The following is a 23,599-nucleotide window of genomic DNA, read 5'->3' on the forward strand; positions in this document are numbered from 1 at the left end:
AGTGAGAACTAGAATCGAAGCCTCTTGACTCTTGCCTCTACCTTGGCACTTTTTCAAACCATATGTGATAAAGAACAAGTTCTTCCCCCACCTCCTATCACAGACCAATTCTTTGGTAAAATATAATAAAAATGATTTTCTAGAAAAAGAAAAGAACAGTCATACAAAATCCAAGCCCACATTTTTAATTAGTTTTAACAGATATAAAATCGCTCTGTCAAGTTGCTAGATATGTTTCTAATTTGCTTACTCTCCATTTCCATAATTTCTCTCACTGGGACCTTTAACAGTGTGCACTAGATCTACGTGACACCTTGCTCTCAGAAAAGTGGGATGTCAGAAATGGGACAGAATGGGCTTTCTTGTGGTTGGGAATGAGAGATTCCAGCCACCTCACTCCCATGTGTCTCTGTTCCATTGCTTGAGCCAGTGCTGGATATGGCAGAAGCAGAGAACTGGCACGGAATGAGGTGGAGAGACATTTGCTCTCTTGTAACGAAATCACAGTTTGCTGGTTAAACCATAATTTCTAAGTGGCCCCTGCCTAATGCACAAGGCTCTTGTCAGCTCTTGCCCAGACCTGGTAACCCAGCACAGACATTACCACTGTTCCGAGCTGCACTGCAAGGGGCTGTCTTGAGCATCTAGGAAAGCCACATGCGCCCTGCAGCATCACTCCCCCACCCTGCCCCCTACACCCCTACTCACTTGTAAGCGATTTACTGCTGGAGTTTGGGGACCTCAAAGGCCCCTCCTTGTTCTCCAGGGTCAGCGAGAGGCCATAGTTAGTGTGGTGCTGGTGCTGGTGGTGGTGATGGTGGTGCCTTCCCGAAGCTTTGGTGGCAAATGGTGTGCCCCCATTCTCCTCGAGGCCAAAAGGCAGCCGGTCCGAGCTGCTGAGCCCTGGGGAAGGGAGCGGGTAGCTGCAGAGGGTGTAAAAGTCAGGATTTAGAAAAGCAGAGAGCCTTGATATTCCTGTCCGTATTTTAAAAGATGTTCTCCAAGCATTGAAAACCAGGAGACATAGGTTCAACAAACAGATCCACAGGGTTATTGTAGAACAGGACACAAAGGCAACACTGCACCCAAAGGAAAAGCAGAAAGTGGAAATTTGTATATATCAGAGATGTTAACCCTTAAAAAAATTCTTAAGTTTCAAATGAAATAATTTCTATTTTAAAAAAGACAGCATAGGACTTCCCTGGTAGCACAGTGGTGGAGAATCCGCCTGCCAATGCAGGGGACACGGGTTCGAGCCCTGGTCAAGGAAGATCCCACATGCCGCGGAGCAACTAAGCCCGTGCGCCACAACGACTGAGCCTGCGAGCCACAACTACTGAGCCCGCGTGCCACAACTGCTGAAGCCCGCACGCCTAGAGCCCGTGCTCCGCAACAAGAGAAGCCACCGCAACGAGAAGCCCACACACCGCAACGAAGAGTAGCCCCCGCTCGCCGCAACTAGAGAAAGCTCGTGTGCAGCAATGAAGACCCAACGCAGCCAAAAAAAAAAAAAAAAAAAAAAAAGACATCATCTAAATGGGAGGGGGAAGTCAAAGGCAATCATCAAATTAAAAAATAATTTGTTAAACATTCTACGACAAGATCATGATAGAAACTGGAAGTCCTGGAGTCACTTTCTCCTCCTCTTCATCACCCCCACCAGGCAGAAAGCACCTATTAATAGTACTGCTACGACATCTTCTAATTCCAACTGCTCCTCCTGTTATTACTGCCCTAAGGCTCTTGAAACAGATTCCCAAAGCTCTCCCAGCCTCTACTCCTCCTTCAGCCCATCCTCCACAGAGCACTAGCCAGAGAGCTGTTCTGATTACATTCTAGAGTGTGGCACTCCTCACTCCAGGAGCTGGAATACCTCTCTGTTACTGGTGATTCCTAACCATTTTAAGATAGAGAACCCTTTGGAAATCTAGAAAACTACAGAACTTCTCTGCAGAAAAAGGCACTAAGATGCAACATTTCACACTCAATTTCGGCCCTCTGTAGACCCTCCGTGAAAAAATCCAAATTCCTTTACTCACGGCCCCCCTGTGATCTTGTCCCATTCTCTTTTCAGCTCATCTCCTGCTATATTCTTCTCTACACCCTAATCCTTCCCATCCTTATGCCTTTCACCTCTTTCTGTCCCCTGGAGTCCTTCCTCATCCCTAAACCCAGCTAAAACACCCCTTCCTCCAGGAAGACTTCCAGCCTTTAAGACCCAGATCAAAGGTCTCCTCCTCACACCCCTAAGCAGAGCTAACCCCTCTTTCTGCTCATTCCCATAGACCAGATTTCTACTGCCCACTCCTCCACTCTGTCTTCAAGGAGCTCACACCTCAAGGTAGGAAATTCTGTCATTCAATCAGTTACAATCACCCTAGAACAAGCCACTAAGTGAGCATAGAGGAAAAGCCAACTAGTTTTTCTGGGGCTGGTGAAGGTGTTGGGAAAGGAATCATAACGGGGGGATCAATTGGGAGAGACAGTCAAATTCTGGTGGACATTCTTGAAACAGAATCCTTCTTCTTACAGGAAACCACATTTCTTGTGTTTGTATGAGGTTGATATTTCCCCTCAGGGTGGGCCAATCAGACTTTTCCCTCCTTCCTGGTAGAGTGACTTTTTCTGGGAGATGATCCAATCAGGGACAGAGTTTCCTATAGGTTTAACTTATGGAAACAGAGAGAAAGTGTCTCTCTTCCTTTTTAAGAGTCAAACAGGGCCTCATTGTGACTTTTGTGGGTCCTAAGCACTTTGGCCTTCACCTCTCCTCCATAAAAAATTTAAAATTATGTTTTATGACTGCATTTGTATAAAAATGAATATATTATCGGATACTAAACCATTTTCCTCAACTAAAAGTTCATTTTTTTTCTTCTGACTTAAAAGAAATGAAACCATTTTTGTGGGCCCCTACAAGTATTGTGAGGCCAAGGCACTGCATCTACTGTGACACACGGATAAGTCAGATCTGGCTATGAGGATGATATAAGTTGAGGCTACTTTATGACCATATTCCCTGGACACAGACGAGTATCTGTGGGAAGCGGCCAATGCACAATGGGAGACAAGACGAGCAGAGGGTAAAGCTAGATGGAAAGAAAGAAAAAAACCCCAATGGTATCATCTGAACCCCTGGTTCCAGCCCTGCCTGAGGCTGGTTCTACCACTGACCTTTTTAATTACAAGGTCCAATAAATTCTATTTATTTATTTTTGTTTGATGTGGTTGAGTTTCTCTCATTTATAACTCACATGCTCTAAAGCAGTGAAGGTGTGTTACCTTGTTACTGTTTTTTGTTTGTTTGTTTTGTGGAATGTCTTTCAAGTGAAAAGGTAAAAATGGCTATTACAGGCCTAAGGAATAGTCTGAGCAAAGGAATGATGGTTGAACGAGCAGGATGGCTGGAGCGGAAGTGAGGAGTGGAAAGGGTTTAAGCAAAGGCGAGACATGACTGGAGTTCCATCTTAGAAAGTTCGTGTTGAGGGCTGCGTGCAGGACAGACACCTCAGTCTCTTCATTAGGAGACTGTGACGGGGCGGGGCTAGACAAGCTCAGTGGATGGAAGAGCAGCCCTCTGAGCTGTTTCTGAAGCAGGGCAGGCAGGGCTTGCAGGCCTGGCATGTGGGCGCTGGGGGAAGGAGGTACAGAGGAGGCCTCTGCTGCAGATGCAGGATGCTTTCCGGAAGAAACAGCACCATTGTCCCCACGTTGTCCCGTGAGCTGGGTCTTTGGTCCACCCTGGCTGCTTTCTGGAGACTTGGCTCAGGACAGTCTCACATTGTGTGTGTGTGTGCGCGTGCGTGTGTGCGTGTGCACGTGGTAAGAATGTGGAAGAAGGCGTGACTTTGGCTTCTGGGTTCAGAGTCCAGCTTCACCTCTCCAACCTGAAACATAACCAAGGGAATCCACCCCCTCGTGGAGGCAGTAATGGTGGCAGCAAAACGTGCACCACGTTATCATCGAGATGCCTGACTTCTTGTCTTAGTTCTGCCCAACTTTGTGCAGGAACCTTGGACAGCTGCTCTGGGCCTCAGTTTCCTCCTCTGTGACGTGACAGGGTCAGGTGACTTCTGGTGCCTTTCCAGGTCTGAGAATCAGCCTTTCCCCCACCTATTTATCCAGTACTTGCTCTATCCCAGGCACTGGGCTACCTATTTTACATTAAATATCCCACTGTATACATGTAGAGACTTTGATTAGCACATAATTGGTGCTCCATAAATATATGATGAAAGGAAGGACGGGAAGGCGGGAGGGAGAAAAGGAAAGAAGCAGGGAGAGAGGGAGGAAGGGTGAACGGAAGCTGTGGAGCTGGGATGTGACGACAAAGGTGTGAACAGCAAATCCCATGGGCATTATTTTCCTGTGTCTCAAATATGTTGAAAATAATATCTGTCCTAAGGAGGCACAGAGACTGGGAGCTCAGAACAGAGAAAATGCCCTACAGCCTGGGACACTTTACACCTCAAGGCTCATCTTCCACCCCGCCCTCCTTCCACACTGCAGCCAGCCTATTAAAGGTCTGAATGGGAACTATAATGGTCTAGGCAGCAGAGACAAACCAGAGAAACACTGAAAGGAAGAGAGTGACAGGATGGGGGTATTGGCAGGATTTGAGAAGGGGAGAACACAGAGACATGGAGGGGTCAGAAATTTTTGAATTTTTTAGCCTGGAGGACCAGGCAAATGGCATGCCATTAATTGAAAAAAGGATGTTGGGAGTGAAGGCTGCTTGGAGGAGGGAAAACTATGATTGAGCTTCAAACGGGTTACACTGAATGTGAGAATGAACACCCAAGGAGCAAGATGTCCTATAGTAGAGATCTGGTGTACATTCAGGGCTGTAGGTAGTGTTGCAAAGTTCTGAGCAAGAATTTCTGAGGAATGGTAAATAGACATCATCTCCCATGCCATCTCCAACTGATGCTCACTCTCTGCTTGGAACGTAAGACGAAAAAGGATTCTGAGGTTGTGCCAGCTCAGGAGGAAAGAGAGCTGTGATTGATGAGTGATGTCTGCCGCAGACCTGGAACGAAGCTGCAGTCTCACGTACCTTCTTGTCTTTCCAAGTTAAAAGTGTGTGTGTGTGTTTTATTTCCAGGAAACCCAGAGTGAAAAGTTAAACAGGGAAATAAATATATGTGCAGAGAGTGATAAATTGTACTTAATAACGAGTGATTTTCACTTTACCGTGACTTTTGGGGAAGACTGAGAATGAGACAAATGGGAAGAGAAACAGAGGGTTAGAGAAGCTGCCTGGATCTCTGAGAGTAAGTTTCTAGAAGAGCAAAGATTCATAAGCAGGCGTGGTATGACCTGGGTGTTTTCTAAGCTCATACACATGGAGGACCATCCTGGAGATCCTAACTTATGGCACTGTGTTGGGTTATGGGTCTGTTAAGGAAATCACTGTTCCTGGCCTTGTGGACTGTTCCCTGCAGAACTCCAGGAGGTGATATTCACATCAACTATGATGTAAATGGCATCCACTGGAGTTGTGCAGCTGTCCTGTCCACAGGGACCTCAGAGGTCAAGCCCACCCAGAGGGTCCGGCAGCACTCAGCAGCCCACAAGCCTCGGGGCCCAGTGGCTAAGGTTTAGGAGATGAGGCCAGCTCTGTGCTCACCGTCAGTAGACACTGAGATTCACCAGGCTCCTGGCATTCTGGAAAGGAGGTCACAAGTCCTGGTTTTCAGAGGGTGATGGATGAGGGGTGTGTAGACATCAGCCCCTGCTTCCATGAGCTGGCAGTTGAAAGGATCTGGTGTGGAAGAAGGGGGCTGCTATGTGCCTAGCACGTGCTAGGCGCTTTACAGTTACCCTGCAAGGAAGCTGGTGCCACCTCCTTTTACAGTGGGACTTAGTGAAGGTGAGTAACATGCCCTGTTAGTAGATGTGAAGTGAGAAGTTGAACCAGATCTAGTTTCTTCTCCTCCCTTCTCTTGGGGGAAGCCTCTACTCCCATTCTACTTCCAACTCTAGAAAAGTTAGTGTTCCTACTGGGAGGGGGGCCTGTGTCATATGGGATGTTCTTGACTGCATTAGGGGTGGACACGGCTCTGCAGATGCACGGTTGGGGGACGTTTACAGCCCTGCCTAATCCCACCAGAGCCTCTCCCCTCCCTGACTCTGGGATCCCAGCAGGCCAAACATGTGGTACTCAATCAAAATGCATTGCAGGGCCTCCCTGGTGGCGCAGTGATTAAGAGTCCGCCTGCCGATGCAGGGGATACGGGTTCGTGCCCCGGTCTGGGAGGATCCCATATGCCGCGGAGCGGCTGGGACCGTGAGCCATGGCCGCTGGGCCTGCGCATCCGGAGCCTGTGCTCCGCAACGGGAGAGGCCACAACAGTGAGAGGCCCACATACCGCAAAAAGAAAAAAAAAAAAAAAAAAAATGCATTGCATACTGAAAAATGGGATAATTATTGAGGTTTATAAGTATAATATTATAACATTATAATAATTATAATATTATTATACCATTGTTATATTAATTATTATAAGTTACAGTATTTAGTATAATAACAGTATGATTATTCAGAATAATCCTCCAGAATCCATCGCCAGAACTATGACCTGCGCAGAGCAGGGATGGGGGAGGGTCCTGAGCTGGAATACAGAACTTACACAGCTTTCTCTTAAAACTAAGGCTGGGAATTATCAGGGTGCTCTGAGGAGCCAATCATAACACTCTACAGCTCAGCCAAGTTCTGGGTGACGTGGGCTTCTGTGCGCAGACGTGGGCTTCTGTGGGCAGCCCTGGGGATCTAATCGGATTAAAAAAAAAATCATAGAATTGTAGAAACAGGGCCACTCAGATATCATCCAGTTAGGTGGTTTTAAATTCTGGATGAATATTAAAAGCACCAGAGGAAACCCTCTACACTGCTGGTGGGAATGTAAAATGGCACAACTGCTTTGGATATCAGCCTGGCAGTTTCTCAAAAAGGTTAAGCATAGAGTTACCATACGACCCAGAAATTCCATTCCCAGGTATATACCCAAGAGAAATAAAAACATGTCCATACAAAGACTTGCACATGAATATTCACAGCAGCATTATTCACAAGAGCCAAAAGGTAGAAACAACCCAAATGTCCACCAACTGATGAACAGATAAATAAAGTCTGGTATATCCATACAACAGAATATTATTCAGTTATAAAATGGAATGAAATATTGATCCATGCTATGACATGAATAAACCTTGAAAACATAATTCCATTTATATGAAATGCCCAGAATAGGCAAATCCATAGAGATAGAAAGTAGATTAGTGGTTACCTAGGACTGGGGAGGATGGGGAGAAATAGGAAGTGACTGCTAATGGGTATGGGGTCCCTTTTAGGAGAAGTTAAAATACTCTAAGATTAGACTGTAGTGACTGTACTACTTTGTGAAAACGCTAAAACTATTAAATTGTACAATTTGAACTGGTGAATTGCATGGTATCTAATTTATATCTTAATAAAGCTGATTAAAAAATCAACCAAGGGAGATTTTGAAAGCTATCAATGTACAACCCTTACCCTGGCTAATTACATCATCTATCTCTAAATCCAGTGTGCAGCCAGGGCTGAGAAACAAGGCCCTAGTCCAACCTCCTCATTTTGCATATGGGGAAACGGGGACCCACTGGGGGGATGAGGTGACCAGGTCACACAGTGGGTAATTGGCTGAGTCTGGGACACAATCCAGGACTCTCACCTCTCTGCTTGCCAAGTGCCCCAAGTGCCGTCCATCTGCTACATCTTCCCATCTGCCTCGGCTTCTATTTAAGGCAGCAAATGCACTCATCAGGAAAATCCCAAGACCTCCTTAGAACCCCACTGCCTAAGACATCTTTGTGTACACATCTTGTCTTCCCAGTGATAGAGACTGTCATATCACATGTTTTCATGTCCTTGGGCGATGTTAAGACAACTGGTTCTACATTTCAGGAAAAAAGAGACCTCTGCCTCACAATACCTACATAAATTCTTCTTTATTGGCTCCTCCCCAGGCTGGGTTGGACATCTCTCTCCTTACCTTTACCTTACCCTCCCTGAGTGCCCCTGACCTGCTGTGTTTCCAAGGAAATGCATTTCCCAGTTGCCCTGCCCTGTGGTTTCTATGTAGGTTTGACCAACGGGAGGCACTGACAGAGACTGGAGGGTAGGAAAAGGAGCTAAGTATTTCTCCCTCATCTCTTTCTACCTCAGGGGATGTTTTCAGCAGTAGTTGAGTCCCCTAGGGCTTCTGCTTTCACTAGACTGACTCCCTGTGGCCCCAGCTCCTGGGCTCTGGAATACTGCCATCTCTCTTTGTCTCTCTGTCTCTCCAGCTCTAGGAGTGATAAGCAGGTTCTACTGTTGCTAATTTCTGGGTTGCCTCACTGGTCACTTTAGCTACTTAGTTCTTCATCCCTCGTGCAATCAATTCCCTGTATCAAATTCCCTCTGTAAGAAACCTGCCTAGAGTGATTTCAGTTCTGATTGTCCATGACTGATAGAATTATCTACCTGTATCTATTTCTGGATTCTTCATATATTTTTTAATGATTTTTAAATTTTTTATTTATTTATTTATTTATTTTTGGCTGCGTTGGGTCTTCATTGTTGCACGCGGGCTTTCTCTAGTTGGTGGTGAGCTGGGGCTACTCTTCATTGTGGTGCGCGGTCTTCTCATTGCAGTGGCTTCTTTTGTTGCGAAGCATGGGCTCTAGGCACGCGGGCTCAGTAGTTGTAGCGCACGGGCTTACCTGCTCCGCGGCATGTGGGATCTTCCCGGACCAGGGCTCGAACCCGTGTCCCCTGCATTGGCAGGCGGATTCTTTTTTTTTTTTTTGCGTTACGCGGGCCTCTCACTGCTGTGGCCTCTCCCGTTGCGGAGCACAGGCTCTGGATGCGCAGGCCCAGCGGCCATGGCCCACGGGCCCAGCCGCTCCGCAGCATGTGGGATCCTCCCGGACCAGGGCACGAACCCGTGTCCCCCGCGTCGGCAGGCGGACTCCCAACCACTGCGCCACCAGGGAGGCCCGGCAGGCGGATTCTTAACCCCTGCGCCACCAGGGAAGCCCTGGATTCTTCATATTTTTATTGAACTATTTATTTATTGCTAAACCAGCACCAGACTGTCTTAATTACTTTTGCGTTAATATTTGGGCTTTTTAATATCTGATAGGACAAATCCTGTTTCCTTTCACACATCGTTTTTTTTCTTTTGTTTTTTCTTGGCTATTATCATGCACTCAGTCTTCCAGATTACTTTACAATTCAACTTACTACCAAAAAAATCCCATTGGAATTATGATTTGCAGCATTAAATATAATGGATTATTTTGGGAGAATGTATTCATAAGGTATTTCTGACCATTTATTTAGATCTTCTTAAATGTCCTTCAGTCAGAATTTTTAACTTTTCCATAAAGGTATGGAACATATCTTATTAACTTTATTCCTATCCATATATCAGTTTTGTCACAATTGAAAATGGGATCTCACTAATTATTACATTTTCTCTAATTTTTTTTTACTACTATATATATAAAACTACTGACTTTAAGGTATTTCTACCTCTGGTCACCTTGCTGAACTCTTATGAATTGGAATTCACTTGTATTTTAGGATAATCACATGCATTTTGTTTCTTCCTTCCCAGCATTTATTCTTTATTTTGTTTTCCTGGCTTATTGCATTGGTAAGGCCTCTAGAATGATACTGAATATTAGCAATCATCTTTGTCTTATTTCTGAAGTATGTAGATTATCTTAAATCTACAATCTAAATTAAATGTTGATTTGTGACAAATTCTACTTATTAAGTTAGAGACAGCCCTTCTACAGTTAGCCTACTAAGAAGCTTGAAAGATTAGCATGACTTACTCTGAACAAATCCATTCTGTTCCTAAGTGAACACTACTTTACTAAGTGCTTAAATATGAATCTGCTCTCTAACTTTTCTTGGTATTACCGTCCAGCTTATCCCTCCAGGTTTTAGAATTCACTTTTCAAGCACCTGCATGACATTTCCCTGTCTATTCTTGTGGCATTTCCCCCAGACTCCATAGTTGTTCAAAGTGTGCTGGTGCTGGCTCAGCAATGACACATGCCAATGTTCTTCAAGGCCGTTTTTCTCAACCTGAAGACTTTAACTGTAAAGCAGTAAAATATTTCCTGACTACTCTCTCTCTTATCTTGGACTTCAGATTCATTCTCTTTGTTCTTTTCACCTTTCTGTAGTTAGTATACTGACTGGCTTCCTTGTTGAACGAGAGAAAAACAAAACAGAAGTTGAGCACCTCTTCCTCTGTCCTGTTAATCTCACATACCATCCTCAAGATGGCTCTGCTATTAAATTGTTCATCTTTTTGCTCTGACCAAAGTGTGCATCTACAGAAGCCCTTTTTAAAAAAAAGGTCTCTGCCCCTTTGTTTTTGGTCATATGTTCTAACTTCCTTCTCTTTAAAATACTGTTTTAAATTGTGGGCTCTGAATGCCTTCATCTTTCAGACTATCTGATATATTCATAGTCCATGTGAAAAATATTCCCTTTTAGATCTACCCTTGTTTAACATTTTTGAAATCTGATCTTCTAAAGATTAGAATACATGGAAGATTAAACCCTGAATTCCACTCATTTCATATTAATGATTCTAAGACACCAGGGTCATTTTCTTCCAAGGGTCTTGTCACTTATACACTTCCAACCCAGTCTTCCTTGCTGACCAGAATTAACAAAACAATACCAGCAGGGCAGTGTTTCTTCTACCTTCCAAACAACCAAATCATCAGCTAGAAAGGCCAAGGCCTCAACAGATGCTCTGCTTTTAATGGAATGCCAATGTCTGGATGGCCAAGAAGTCCCCCATATGTGATGTGCCAGCTTGAAGTCTCTTAGGAGAGCACAGTGAACATCCTCTTTGTCCAAAGTCGTCTGGCATCTTCTCTGGATTGCTCAGTTCACCCTTAGGTGCTGCCTGTACTCAGTTACTCTTTTACCTATCCTGGCACATGTCTCAACTTCATAGCAGGGTTCCTGGAGGCAAGAACAGCTTCTGTGCAGCCCACACAGCAGCACATAAGTTCTCTGAACACCTTCCAGAAGAGCCTGGTTGGGGCAAACTGGCACCTATTTTACTTTTAGCCTAAGTGGGGACACCTCCATGTTCCTAATCAGAACTAAAGCATCAGGGAGTTGCTGACAAACAGTAAAGCTTCCCAACTGATAGGCCTCAGAAGGTGGCAAGTGGGTTGAACCTTTCATTCTCTCAGTTGTTGGAGCAAGGGGACAGGACCAAGGGCGCCGGGAGCCTCAAGCAGCCTTGTCTGCTTACCCCAGTGTGCTATACAACAACACATTTCCTATGGGTGCCAAGGACAAGAAAAAGCTGGGAAGCAGGGGCTTCCCTGGTGGCACAGTGGTTAAGAATCCGCCTGCCAATGCAAGGGACATGGGTTCGAGCCCTGGCCCAGGAAGATCCCACATGCCGCACAGCAACTAAGCCTGTGCGCCACAACTACTGAGCCTGCGTTCAAGAGCCCGCAAAGTCACAACTACTGAGCCCATGTGCCACAACTACTGAGCCTGCGCTCTAGAGCCCATGCACCACAACTACTGAGCCCATGTGCCACAACTACTGAAGCCTGCGTGCCTAGAGCCCATGCTCCGCAACGAGAAGCCACCGCAATGAGAAGCCCGCACACCACAACAAAGAGTAGCCCCTGCTCACCACAACTAGAGAAAGCCTGTGCTCTAGAGCCCATGCACCACAACTACTGAGCCCATGTGCCACAACTACTGAAGCCTGCGTGCCTAGAGCCCATGCTCCGCAACGAGAAGCCACCGCAATGAGAAGCCCGCACACCACAACAAAGAGTAGCCCCTGCTCACCACAACTAGAGAAAGCCTGTGCACAGCAATGATGACCCAACACAGCCAAAAATAAAAAACAAACAAATAAATTAATTAATTTAAATAAATATAAATAAAGCTGGGAAGCATCATTACTAGTTCATAATTCAGTCCATTAGTCTGGAACTGTGGCTCTTGATTGGGACTCTCTTAGCAGAATCCACTCAAGTACCATGTTATCACAGCAGATGGTGTCAGCCAGAATCATACCTCCTGACTGAACACTAGTGCATTAATGCCCTCAGAGGAGAAAAAAAAAAGTGCTAACACTTCTGAGTGCCCAGCACCATGCCATCTATGAACTTACTTAATCTTCCAACATTTGAAGAAGGAACAATGATTACTATCCTTATTTTACAGATAAGGAAACAGGAACAGAGAGACTAATTAACTTTCCCAAAGACACACAACCAGTAAATGGCAGAGCTGGAATTTGAACCCAGGCAACCTGACTATAGAGCCCTGTGCTCTCTTCAGTGCCAAGAGACACTGCTTTGCCATGTGGATGATGAAAGCAGCAGTATAATGACATTAAAAGAATGCTGGTTGGCACTTAGCTTTGGTTGTGCTGCCCCTTAGCTATGACCTTAGGTAACTGATTTCACTTATCTGCCCAGACACTGCATTTTCAGACAATCATTTATTAAGCATCTATACCTCAGGAACTACAGATCAATGAAATAATTTGATCTCTGCCATGTCTGGATGAGAGACAGGAGAAGGTGCATTTACCCATCCTGGTTTCCAGGATACCTGTCACTCATTTCCATTTTAATTTAGCAGAGACTAAACAGAGTAGGCATTACACCAACATGTTGCTACAAGTTCTTATTGAATTTAGCGCAAGCATACTATCTGACAGTAAGAGTATAATTGAAAAACTGTACCTTTTTCATAATGGGTTTGAGAAAAAAATTGTACCAACATCTTAGAAATGTGACACATTACGAATGTTAGGTCTATTAATTTGGGATGATTTCTTACACTAACTTAGTGGTTTTATTTTTTAAAAAGCGACTAGAGAGAAACGATGCCCCTACCTCATTTTTCTCGTCTGAAAAGGTCAAAATTACGTTTTTTGGCATTATTTACTCTTTTATATGGATTACTGACTGGCAGAAAATTTTTTTTTCCCCAATTTGTATTCCTTTCAAGACATTTTCCAGGCAATCAACTTGGAACTGTCCAGTTAGTGTTAGCACAGGTGCTATGTGAATCCACAGTAGACTGGGAGCTCGTTTTCATTAGTTTACCAGGGTGCCTGGAGCCAAAGATGGCGTCTTCCTCAATAGCAATTCCCAGCGCCTATCCAGAACCTGGCACAGTGAGGCAGCGGAGTAAATATCTGTTGGATGAATGGTGTAGTGCATGAAAATCGAACTCTCCCTAGGTAATTTATCAAGTGTCAATTCATAAAAGCTTCACTCTGGTCACGAATTCCCCAGTTGTTCCTAACAATACATGATGGTCTCGGCAAAACTGCAGAGTAAAATATTCCACATCTTAAGGTACGATGAGAGCCTTTACGATTTGTTCGGCGGTAACGGGGTCTCTGTCCCGTGTGAGCTACGGTAGGATGTGTGCCTCCATCTTTGAGTCTGGAGTTTTCCCTTGGTGAAACCGGTATCCATTGGTGTCAATGAATGGCTGTAAGCAGACAAGCAGGGCTTGAACATTTTCTGCCAGAAAACCCATTTTACCTTGATATCCATCTTGCTAAGTTTTACGATGTCTTATTCTAATTGTCTGTGTAGGAGACAGCAACAAGCTGTGAGGAAGGGCTCTGTAACTGCGGTGAGATCTAGGACTTCAACAATTCCAGATACATTTCAGGATCTGAGTCCAAAGAATAAATATTTCATGAGTTCACTTTTGCACAGAGGCTCATGACTAAGAATGTATTCAATCTTTTTCCTGCCTTAAGGAAAAAAATAGACATAAATATTGCTGTTTTCCTTTACAGCATTCACTTCTAACAAATCCAACACTGTTTTCCCTTGGTTTCTTACAGATTTTCTTTTTGCCTCTCATTTCTGCATTTCAGTGCTCACTCTCTGCCTTAAGATTCCTTTTCTTCTCTTCCTTTCTTCAGGTGGGGAACAGCATTAACGGACTTGCCCCTAGCCACTGCTTTAAATGCATACATACCCCAATAGCATCACACGGGAGCCCTCAAGGAACAGTAAGACAAAATTATCGTTGCCATGAAAGCACAGCTGCTAGTGTGTAAAATAATGTCGAAAGAGCCCGTTCTTTATCACCCTTTGCACTCTGCAGGAGTTATGGCAGAATCGGGCATGAGCGGCGAGTGTTATTTTTCCGCTCGGCAGACACCATCCAACTCACCCAAATGAATGAAATTATTATTCGTTCCAGAAAGAAGTTCCAGTTGGATGAATAAAATGCAGACTCTGTTCAGGGCAGGTCCTGGACATTCTAATTGCACAAGACAAAGTGTGAGCAGGAGCTGAATGTGGGGTACGAGGTCCTGAGGGGATACAGATGGGGATTAATCTATTTTGGTTTTCATTCGTGCTTAAAAATCTCTTCAAATGGTTCTCTCTCTGTTCCCCAATTCTTGTAGGTTCTTCAGAAGCTTCTATTACAAACTTCCCTAGTTAGCCTCTGAAGCCATACACTGGGCCTAATTTTAAGGGCTTGAAAAATTGCCTTTAATATAGTTACAGCGTCTTTATCCAGCCACGGAATGCAACTGGCTAGTGGAGCCGTTAGCATAGCAACACCTCTTGCTTTTGAGGTCTCAGCTGTAGAAAGTGGATGTTTAAACCATTCACTATTCAGTAGGGGATGATTAGGTAGGTTTCTGCAGGTTTCTTGTAACATGAGCCTACGGGGATGTTCCTCTAATTATTCTAACCCTTTTTAGTGGATTGCCTAGACTAAGCCGTTTGGTATTTTAAATTCTGCAGCCTTTCCCCAATAAAACCACTGGCGAGTCGTGGGATGTGGCTGTGATTTTAGATTCCATATATTAGAATTTTAATTGTAATTAAATGTAAATCCATCCTTCCCTGATCAAATACACCAGGGAAATTCACAGTGTCTGAGTTTAAAGTTCTTAATCAACTCCCAAAAGGGAAAGGAAACATGGATTATTAGAAATCAATTCCTTCATCCTGGCTATTATTATGCTGCCCCTTTTCCTTTTTCAGACCTCCAGGGCGTGCAGGTATCATGCTGATTGTTACCTGAACTTCTGGAAAACTGCTTTCACAGAACGTCTGGTAAAGATAGACTCTTCCCAGCCTTCCCTTTCTTCACTATAAAAAGGCTAAGATGACGGATTTTACTTCATCAGTCTGATCTTTATTAGAGTATGACTCAAGATTAGGGCCTCCAGATGTTCCATAGTAAACAAGGAACAAATGGCATTCAAAATGATAAAAAGGTGTGCCACCCTGCTTATAGAGAAATACAATTGAAACAGAAATTCTGATTTTTACCCATCAGACTAACAAGGTTTTAAAAAAGTTAGTGAAGACTAGGCGCATGCTTCCTCTGGGATCACAGAGGCCCTGTCAAATAGCTGTTGTGTGTATAGTGGGGAGAGGCGTCATCAGGTAGAATATCTTTGGAGGGAAACTTCATTAGGCAATACCCAAATTAAATACGTACATTCCTTTTGGCCCAGCATCTCTTCTTGTAAGGAATTTATTCTACAGATGGATTTGCTCAAGTGCACGACGTGTGTAAGGATGGCGGCAAAGCTGTCATTTTAGAGATTCAGGGCAGCCTGAATGTCCATCAGTATTGATTGGTTAAATAAATATGTACTTGTTTAAACACAGAATAGTTCTAGATTGACAAGAAATGCTAACAATGTTTGTCTTTGGGGAAAACTAGGGAATAAGAGGGTGGAAAGGGAAAGTAACTTTTGGATATTTTTGAATTTTTACCACTGTCTGTATTACTTACTAAAAAAGGTTGAATAGCACAGCAGTTCTCTTTATTCCTAACTTTCTACTTAGTCTCCAAATAGTTAAAAGCTTCCTCTGCTTTGTGTAAGATGAAATCTCAAGTTGGGACAGGCTGGCAACGGAGCAGATCTGTTTCAATTCTCTCAACTTCTGAGTCCCAAATGCCCCAGCAGAATGGATTCTCTGTGGTCTCACCAATTCCTTCTCTAGGGCCATTCTCCCATTTGCAGGTCAGAAAGCATTGCCCACATTCTGCCTGGACAGTTATTTCTTCGTATTCTCAGACAGAAATATCATTTCTATTTCCTTTTATCTCCTCTCAAAACATCCCCATGCTGTTTCTGCTTTTCGCTTGTTAAGAGTTTCAGAGCTGTGTCTTTACCTATTGTGTGGTGAACTCTCTTCCATGTGATCTTTCCTTTGGAATGAAGCACCCCTTTCTGTTGCTAAACTTAGACCATACATCTCAACCCATCAACCCAGGAGAAACACCATTCCTTGAGCTAGACTTTGAATCTCCTTGTCCTGCTTCTCACTACATGGACTGCTAAGGCTTTAAATCTCAAAAACTGCTAAAAATTGCTACCAGCTAGCATCAAACATTGTGCAAAGCACCTTACACATACAGTGCCATTTACTTCCCACAACGGTGAGACATTGTTAAATTCTATTTTGGGATGAGGAAAATGAGTCATAAAGGTAAGAAACTGGCCAAAGGTCACATGGCTAGTGAGGGGCAAAGCTGGGATTCAAACTACCTGAGATTCCAAAGCGTGTCCACATTTCACCTGAGAACTAGGTGCTCTTGCTCCAACAAAATCACCACTCCACACTGGATTCTGCAGTCTTCTCTCAGCCTGCAACATCCTGCCATTTTGCTTCTGTAAACTTCCACCTGCTACCCCACCGTGGGCTCTAATCTTGGCACGGGTCCTTAGATTGGGGTGTGCTATGCCCTCTCCTCCTTGAGTGGTTGGAATTCACTAGCCTCTCACTTCAGCAGGAGGGCCCAACAATGACCTAAGTCTTGGTTTCACAGATTTTGGGGGCAGGAGGTTGTGATGAAATTAAAGCCATATAAAGAACCACTAGAATTCTTACATTCTTCTGCTTCACCATGAGCCCAAGGAAGTGCAAAGCTATGCTGAGCAGACAGATGTAGCTGCTTATTATGATGTATCCGTCCGTTTACTTTTTTTTTATTTATTTATTTTTGGCTGCGTTGGGTCTTCGTTGCTGCGCGTAGGCTTTATCTAGTTGCGGCGAGCCGGGGCTACTCTTCGTTGCAGTGCATGGGCTTCTCATTGCAGTGGCTTCTCTTGTTGTGGAGCACGAGCTCTTGGCACGCAGGCTTCAGTAGTTGTGGCACACGGGCTCAGTAGTTGTGGTTCGCGGGCTCTAGAGTGCAGGCTCAGTAGTTGTGGTGCACGGGCTTAGTTGCTCTGCGGCATGTGGGATCTTCCCGGACCAGGGCTCGAACCCGTGTCCCCTGCACCAACAGGCGGATTCTTAACCACTGTGCCACCAAGGAAGTCCCCGTCCATTTACTTTTGAACATCATGCCTCTTTAAGAAAAAGAATATGTATATGTATAACTGATTCACTTTGTTATAAAGCAGAAACTAACACACCATTGTAAAGCAATTATACTCCAATAAAGATGTTAAAAAAAAAAAAGAGTTGGCCTCTAATTAGTTAAAAATTGAGCCACTAAAACAAGGGCAAACGTAACAAGACAGGAAGCTGTGCTTTTCCAAAGTGTGGTCCTGCGCCTGCCCACCTCAGACTCTCCTTGGAGTGACCACTAAAGGGAAGGTTCTTAGGTCTCACCCCGACCACGTAAATAGAGCCTCACAATCTCCATTTTTGACAAGCTGTCCAAGCGATTATTTGGCTTCCTAACATGGGGGGAAATGGGCCTTTTTGCAGAATTGTTGAGGATTTCTTCTTTAGTGGAGTCTCAGCTGAATGTCAATTTCACCTCTATTTCACCTTTTAGATATCGCTGGGGCTTCTTAAAATGTGCCACCTTTCATGTGCAAAGGGACTTTTCTTTAGCTGCAGTTTGCTTTTTCTCTCTGTCTGCCCCCTTATACCTTGCCTAGGCATTTTTTGCCTCCTATAGCAAAATAGTGGAAGCAAATCATTCTAGGGCTATTTAGGGTATTTACCTGGTACTTTTGGAAGACTCAGTCAGTCAGGGAATTCACTTAGAGCCATGTGTGGGAAATACTGATCCAAATGGATCAATGCGGCTGCTCAAGGAGCTCTTTGATGAGCTCAGATCTTAACAGACTAGTTAAAAGCTGGAAAAATTAAGGGCAACAAAAAGAATCTATCATTTGTTGTGTTCAGAGCAGGACCCAGGAGGCTGGAGTTACTGACCTGGAAGCATGGTGGGATATTAACAGCCAAGAAAAACAAAGGACTCATGCACTGTCCTTACTCCTTCATCTTCACTGTTAAGGAGGACCATTTTCAGTGGAAGTGGTAGACCAAGAAATGAAATAAGCAAGAGGGTTTTGAAGGCCAAGGTAATGACCTGACATGATTTCAAGACTTCCAGTCCACATGAATTACATCAATCTGACGATACTGTCAATTCACTGTTAGATATTCTCAGGGATCACAGAAAAACAGTGGGTGATCAAGACCAGTAAGTAACTGAGTTTCAAAAATGCAAAAGGCTAATCCCATTAGTTTATGGAATACCGAGTTTGGTTTTGCTGGCAGGTAATATTCCAGAAGAAATGACCAGTTTGTGAGCTCTCAGGAAGGAAGAAGGGGATCATCTCAAATGAGTGGCTCACTAAGAAAATAACGCTCCATCTCCGCTCCTTTGAAAAGGGGGCTGTTGGTACACGAATGCCTGCATGGACAGGGTGACTAGACTGCTGGAGGAGGGGTGAGGGGACGGGCGGGGTATTGGGAAGGCGGCTTTCTGGTAGTTCTGGATTTCAGTGTAGTGAACTCTTCCACATCATCTAGTAAGAGTCTCCTGGAGATGTGGATCGACAGGGTCCCAAATGGTGGAATAATTAGCGGTGAGAGGCCTTAAAGCACAGGAGCGGAGAACGCAGACTTTGAAGTCAGAATTCTGAGTGACCATGGGCAAGCTGCTTGGTTAGACCCTAAGCCTGAACCTCCCCACGTGTGAAACGAATATCACCCACCTCACAGAACAGTTGGGAAGATCAAGTGAAGTGACGTATGCAGAGTTTCAAGCGCACATCCGGCTACTAGCCCCTGTACGTTTCTGTGGATCAGTGTCAACCTACCGGTGTTTCCAGTATCACACGGCTGGACCGTCGTTTGCCCCACTCAAAATTATAGCGATGCCTCCAATGAGAACGCCGTGGGCACAGTGAATAACATTCACATTTAGCAGATGAATCCAGAACATACGTGGTGGGCAAAGTCCTGCTCAAAAGATGATGCTCCCAGCTGGATACAGTTGTTCAGGTAGCTTCAGACCAGCTCAGAAGTGATGCATTGCTGCCTGTTATCTGGTTAGATGTTTCCTTTAGAATGAATGCAGAATAATTCATCTGCTGAGCAGACATCCACTGAGCACCTGCTACTCATCAGGCAGCGGGGAACAGAGGAGAGTGTGACACAAAGCTTACACTTAAGGAACGTACAGCCTCCAAGATGAGATGAATAAGAAAGGCAGTTTTAACACAAACTAGTGAATACATCACAGATACACCCGGGGGCTGGGGGGAGGAGCAGCAGAGCACAGGAACTAGCCCGGTTTGCAGAGGCGGGTGGAGGCGGTCAGAGTCCCGGGGAGAAGACAGCCAGCGTCTGAGCAGAGGCTGAAGGGATGAGCAGGAGTGGGGTGAAGAGGATGGGAGTGACAGCATTTTCAGCAGAAGGAACAGTATTTGCAAAGGCGCAGATGGGAGGAGCAGCAGGGTATGGTGAATGCCAGGAGCTACAAGCAGCTTGGTGTTGTAGGAGTTTAAACAGGAGGGTGAGAAATGGGGGAAGAATACGCTAGCTAGAGCAACAGGACAGGAGCAGATAGCGGGGGAATTCCAGAGAAGGCCTTGGACTTCATCCTGTGGGTCATGGAGAACCCTGGCAGATATCAAGCACTGCAAGGGCGCAATCAGACGGTGTTTTAGAAAGATCACTCCAGGGACTGTGAGGAGAATGAGCTCGTCGGGAGGCTGCAGTCAGAGAGATCAGAAAGAGCACCTCTCAGCCAGACAGAAGATGCTGCTCCAAGATCAGTGTTGATAAGGAGGGAGGAAGGGCTACATACAAATACTAAGGAGGCAAGCTGAACAGACCTGAGGACTGCCTGGACACGGGTGGCCAAAGGGAGAGGAGCTGTGGATGACGTATAAATGCTTACCTTGGTGAGAAAGAAGAGAATTCAGGTGAAGTTACTGTGTTTTGTTTTTTTCAGTAAAAGAGGATGGATTTAAGTTTTGACATGTGACGTTTGAGGTGTACAAGGATATACAAGTTGAAATGTCCGTGTAAAAACTCACAGAGTAGTCTGCATTAGAGATAATAGCTTCAGAGTCAACAGCACTTATAAAATCTTGACAAGATGAGAAGGGCAGGTAGACTGTGATCAGGGAGAAAAGCAGTGGGCAGAGGAAGAACCCTGGGAGAACACCAATATTCAACAGGAAGACAGAAGAAGAGGCTGTGACAAAGACAGAAGAAAAAGTCCAAGGGCTAGAGAAGCAGAGAGCACAGGAATCTAGAGATTCGTTTCAAGAAGCTGTGAGTGAGCGGTCACCACTGTCAAATGCAGTAGAGAAAGGTCCGCCAAGTTGAAGGGTGAAAACCATACGCTTCCTTTAACAATTAATATGTATGCACACTGGTTAGACCTCTTGGTTGCAGACAATTGAATCCACTCAAGCTACTTCAGGCAGAAAGGTATTTATTAGAGGTTATTAGATAAGTGTACACAATCTCCAGGAAGCCACAGACACGGGTTTGGAGGTCTCTCTGCCGGGAACAGCAGCAATCGCCAGGGCAAACACCCACCCTCACCACAGGACTGTTACAGCGGAAACGCCACTGCCACCTGTGATCAGAACTTTCACCAAAGCTGCCCCGGATGAATAAACACCTCAGCCACGGAGCCTACAAAAAGGGCCACGCTTCCTAAGAGCAACCTCATTCCAGGATGAGTTTGCTCCATGCCACCTAACTGAATGTTCACCTTCAGACTTCCAAAGTCCCATCACCTACTTCATCCACAAATGATACCTCTTGTGCAGCATAAAAGATGGAGTCAAAAAAAAAAAAAGCAAGAATAATCTTTATTCCTCACAAACACATTTGTAAAAATCTATCAATGAAATCAAAAGATTCAGAACACAATTATCTGTATGCAGCACGTAAACTGAGGACCAAAACATCTGCTAAAAGGAAATACACCTGTAAACATGTATCTTAGGGGGCGTTTATAAGTGATCAACTCCACTGTGCATGGTGTGCAGCTGATTCCCTCCTTCTGGATAGATTTTTGTGGTAACCAAAAAAAAAGAGATCAGATTTTGGCAATAAACTATCTCAAGGGAGGGAAACACATTTTTTTTAAAAAGGCTTAAAAGGGCAAATTACAATTACATATATAAAAAATGGCACAAGAATTGATTTCACAAAAATACTAAGGAAAGTATCTCAGGCCTACCTATCAGGAGGAAAAAAAAAAGGTCTTACTCGGGGGCTTGAAACGGGGGCAGGAAATAAAGAGTTTGGTACGAGCTCTACCCTAAAAGGCAACATATTGATTTCTGGTTCTACAGAAAGACTGTGCAACACCCTCCTATCCTCTTGCATGGGATGCTTTGGCACAACTTCACTAAAATTTTACATGCTTCAATTTGAGCCATATGCATCTCATATTGCATGTTGCTTCTTAAAAGAATGAAGCCTAGGATAAAAACCAACCCTCAAACTCTATATACTGACAGTGTGCATTCATAATTATGTCTTCTGAAAGCACGCAAGTTAGCACCACCAATCGTTAGGACATTAAAAAATTATTCTTGTACTTGAGCAGCAACTTCTATAAAAATAAAGGCTATGTGATTTCTGATTAATAAAACTGCGAGAATTCAAAATGACTAAACTGCTTTAAGATAGGAAATTCAAAATCTCCCTGTATTGATATAACCTTTAACATATTACATACTTTATTCAGCTTTTGAAAGAGGTAACCCTCTGTTAAAGAAGGTGTGAATGTTATGTCCTCAGCCTAAGAATATTAAATGTTGATAAATCACAGAACTGTAGAGCTAGAGAAGACCTTGTGATCATTTAGTCCAACTTGCTCTTTTCAGACGGGGAAAATGAGGCCAACAGAGGGGAGATGGTCTGTCTAAGATCACACAATGGTAGAGGCTGGGCCCCAGTGACCTCAATTCCCACCACTGTACTATATGGTACTCTCTACGGAGCGATCTTCCGAAGTTTTTCTGGTTTTCTTTGGTCCCATTCATTAAATAACAAAGAAACATCAGGTACACAGCAATACGATAAACACAGACTTATACTCCAATTTTAAAATCAGAATATCAAAACGATTCCTGAGCCTTTAACTACCTTCATTTTTTGAGAATGCAGTCAACAGTAAGTTAGGACTACCTATTGGGATTATTTTCAAATATTTACACAGACACTGAAAACACCTTTCAGAACTATTCCTAGAAGACATTTCTACAAACACGTCCACGGGATGCCAAGACACTTTCCATGGGATGTAACGAAACTATGATGGTGAATGGAAGTAAGACGCTTCAGTCTCTCAAAGTGCAGTCATGAGTTTATCTCGATACGTCATACTTTGCATTCCTCCTAAGTTCTTCTGGTTCTGGTCGTGGACATAATCGAAATGGCTGTCATCTCCACTGGCCGATGCTTTCCAATGCGGCCTGTCATCCTGAAAGGATGGCCTGTTTTGTTCACAGAGTGAGTGGTCAGTGGGGGTATGAAGACAATTCAGAGAGGTGAGTGAAACAACACAAGCACAAAGGAAACGGGACAAGAAAAACCATGAACCACATAAAAGGGGATGGCTTTCAGATGGAAATGAATGGATTTTTTACTTTCAAGTATTTTAAAAATTCAGATGTGGGTCCTCTATCAACTTCCAAGTTGAGAACAGCTCCGCCCATGGCTGTGCCATCACCCCTCAAAGGGTGTCTGATGATCAAGTCAGTCTGGGGAAAGCTAGGTGGTGGTGAAAAAGGTTCCTTTTCTACAGGAATTCTCAAGAACTGTTGCCATGTGAACGTACACTGTGAACGCCTCATGCAGCATTTTCCAAAAGTGCTGGACCAAATAATTCTCCTTTCCTGGAGAGTCTGATAAACACAATATGCTGGGAACCACCCCCAGAGATTCTGATGCAGTAGGTCTGGGGTGGGGCTGGGACTCTGCATGAACAAGTTTTGCAGGTGACACTGATGCTGCCAGGCAGCAGGGCCACCTGCAAGCAGCACTGGTCCAGCCTCCCTAGCATTCCCAGCCCGGTCTGCCTCACAAGGAAACCAATATGGTAAAACAGGCAAAAATAAGTGTTAAATTTTGTAAACACAAGGTTAAATTAAAAAGCGTTTCTATAAATCTCTCTGTGTCTCATGTCTGGAAAAGAAACGGCCTTTGCAACACAGAAGCATTTAGAAGTATTACTTCACTAGTTTAACTTGCTTTTAAATGTTACATGAATATCAAGTGCTTATGATCAAACTGCACTGTGGTCCTACAGGATCCCCAGCAAACTTGGTAA

General features: G+C 44.3%; 1 protein-coding gene across 3 annotated transcripts in view; it reads right to left on the reverse strand.

The window, feature by feature from the left end:
- The window catches only part of EPB41L4B (erythrocyte membrane protein band 4.1 like 4B), a 139,130-nt gene that overhangs the window by 38,132 nt on the left and 77,399 nt on the right, over positions 1-23,599 (reverse strand). For 2 of the 3 annotated variants that reach the window (XM_060100638.1, XM_060100639.1), the window contains exon 16: positions 709-923. In XM_060100638.1, the coding sequence (XP_059956621.1) occupies positions 709-923 (215 nt within the window). Of the gene's footprint in view, positions 1-708; positions 924-20,741; positions 22,764-23,599 lie in introns of those variants that run through there. The other variant, XM_060100641.1, reaches the window with a different exon arrangement.

The sequence above is a fragment of the Mesoplodon densirostris genome, chromosome 6 (assembly GCF_025265405.1).
Source record: "Mesoplodon densirostris isolate mMesDen1 chromosome 6, mMesDen1 primary haplotype, whole genome shotgun sequence".
Taxonomy (NCBI): Eukaryota; Metazoa; Chordata; class Mammalia; order Artiodactyla; family Ziphiidae; genus Mesoplodon; species Mesoplodon densirostris.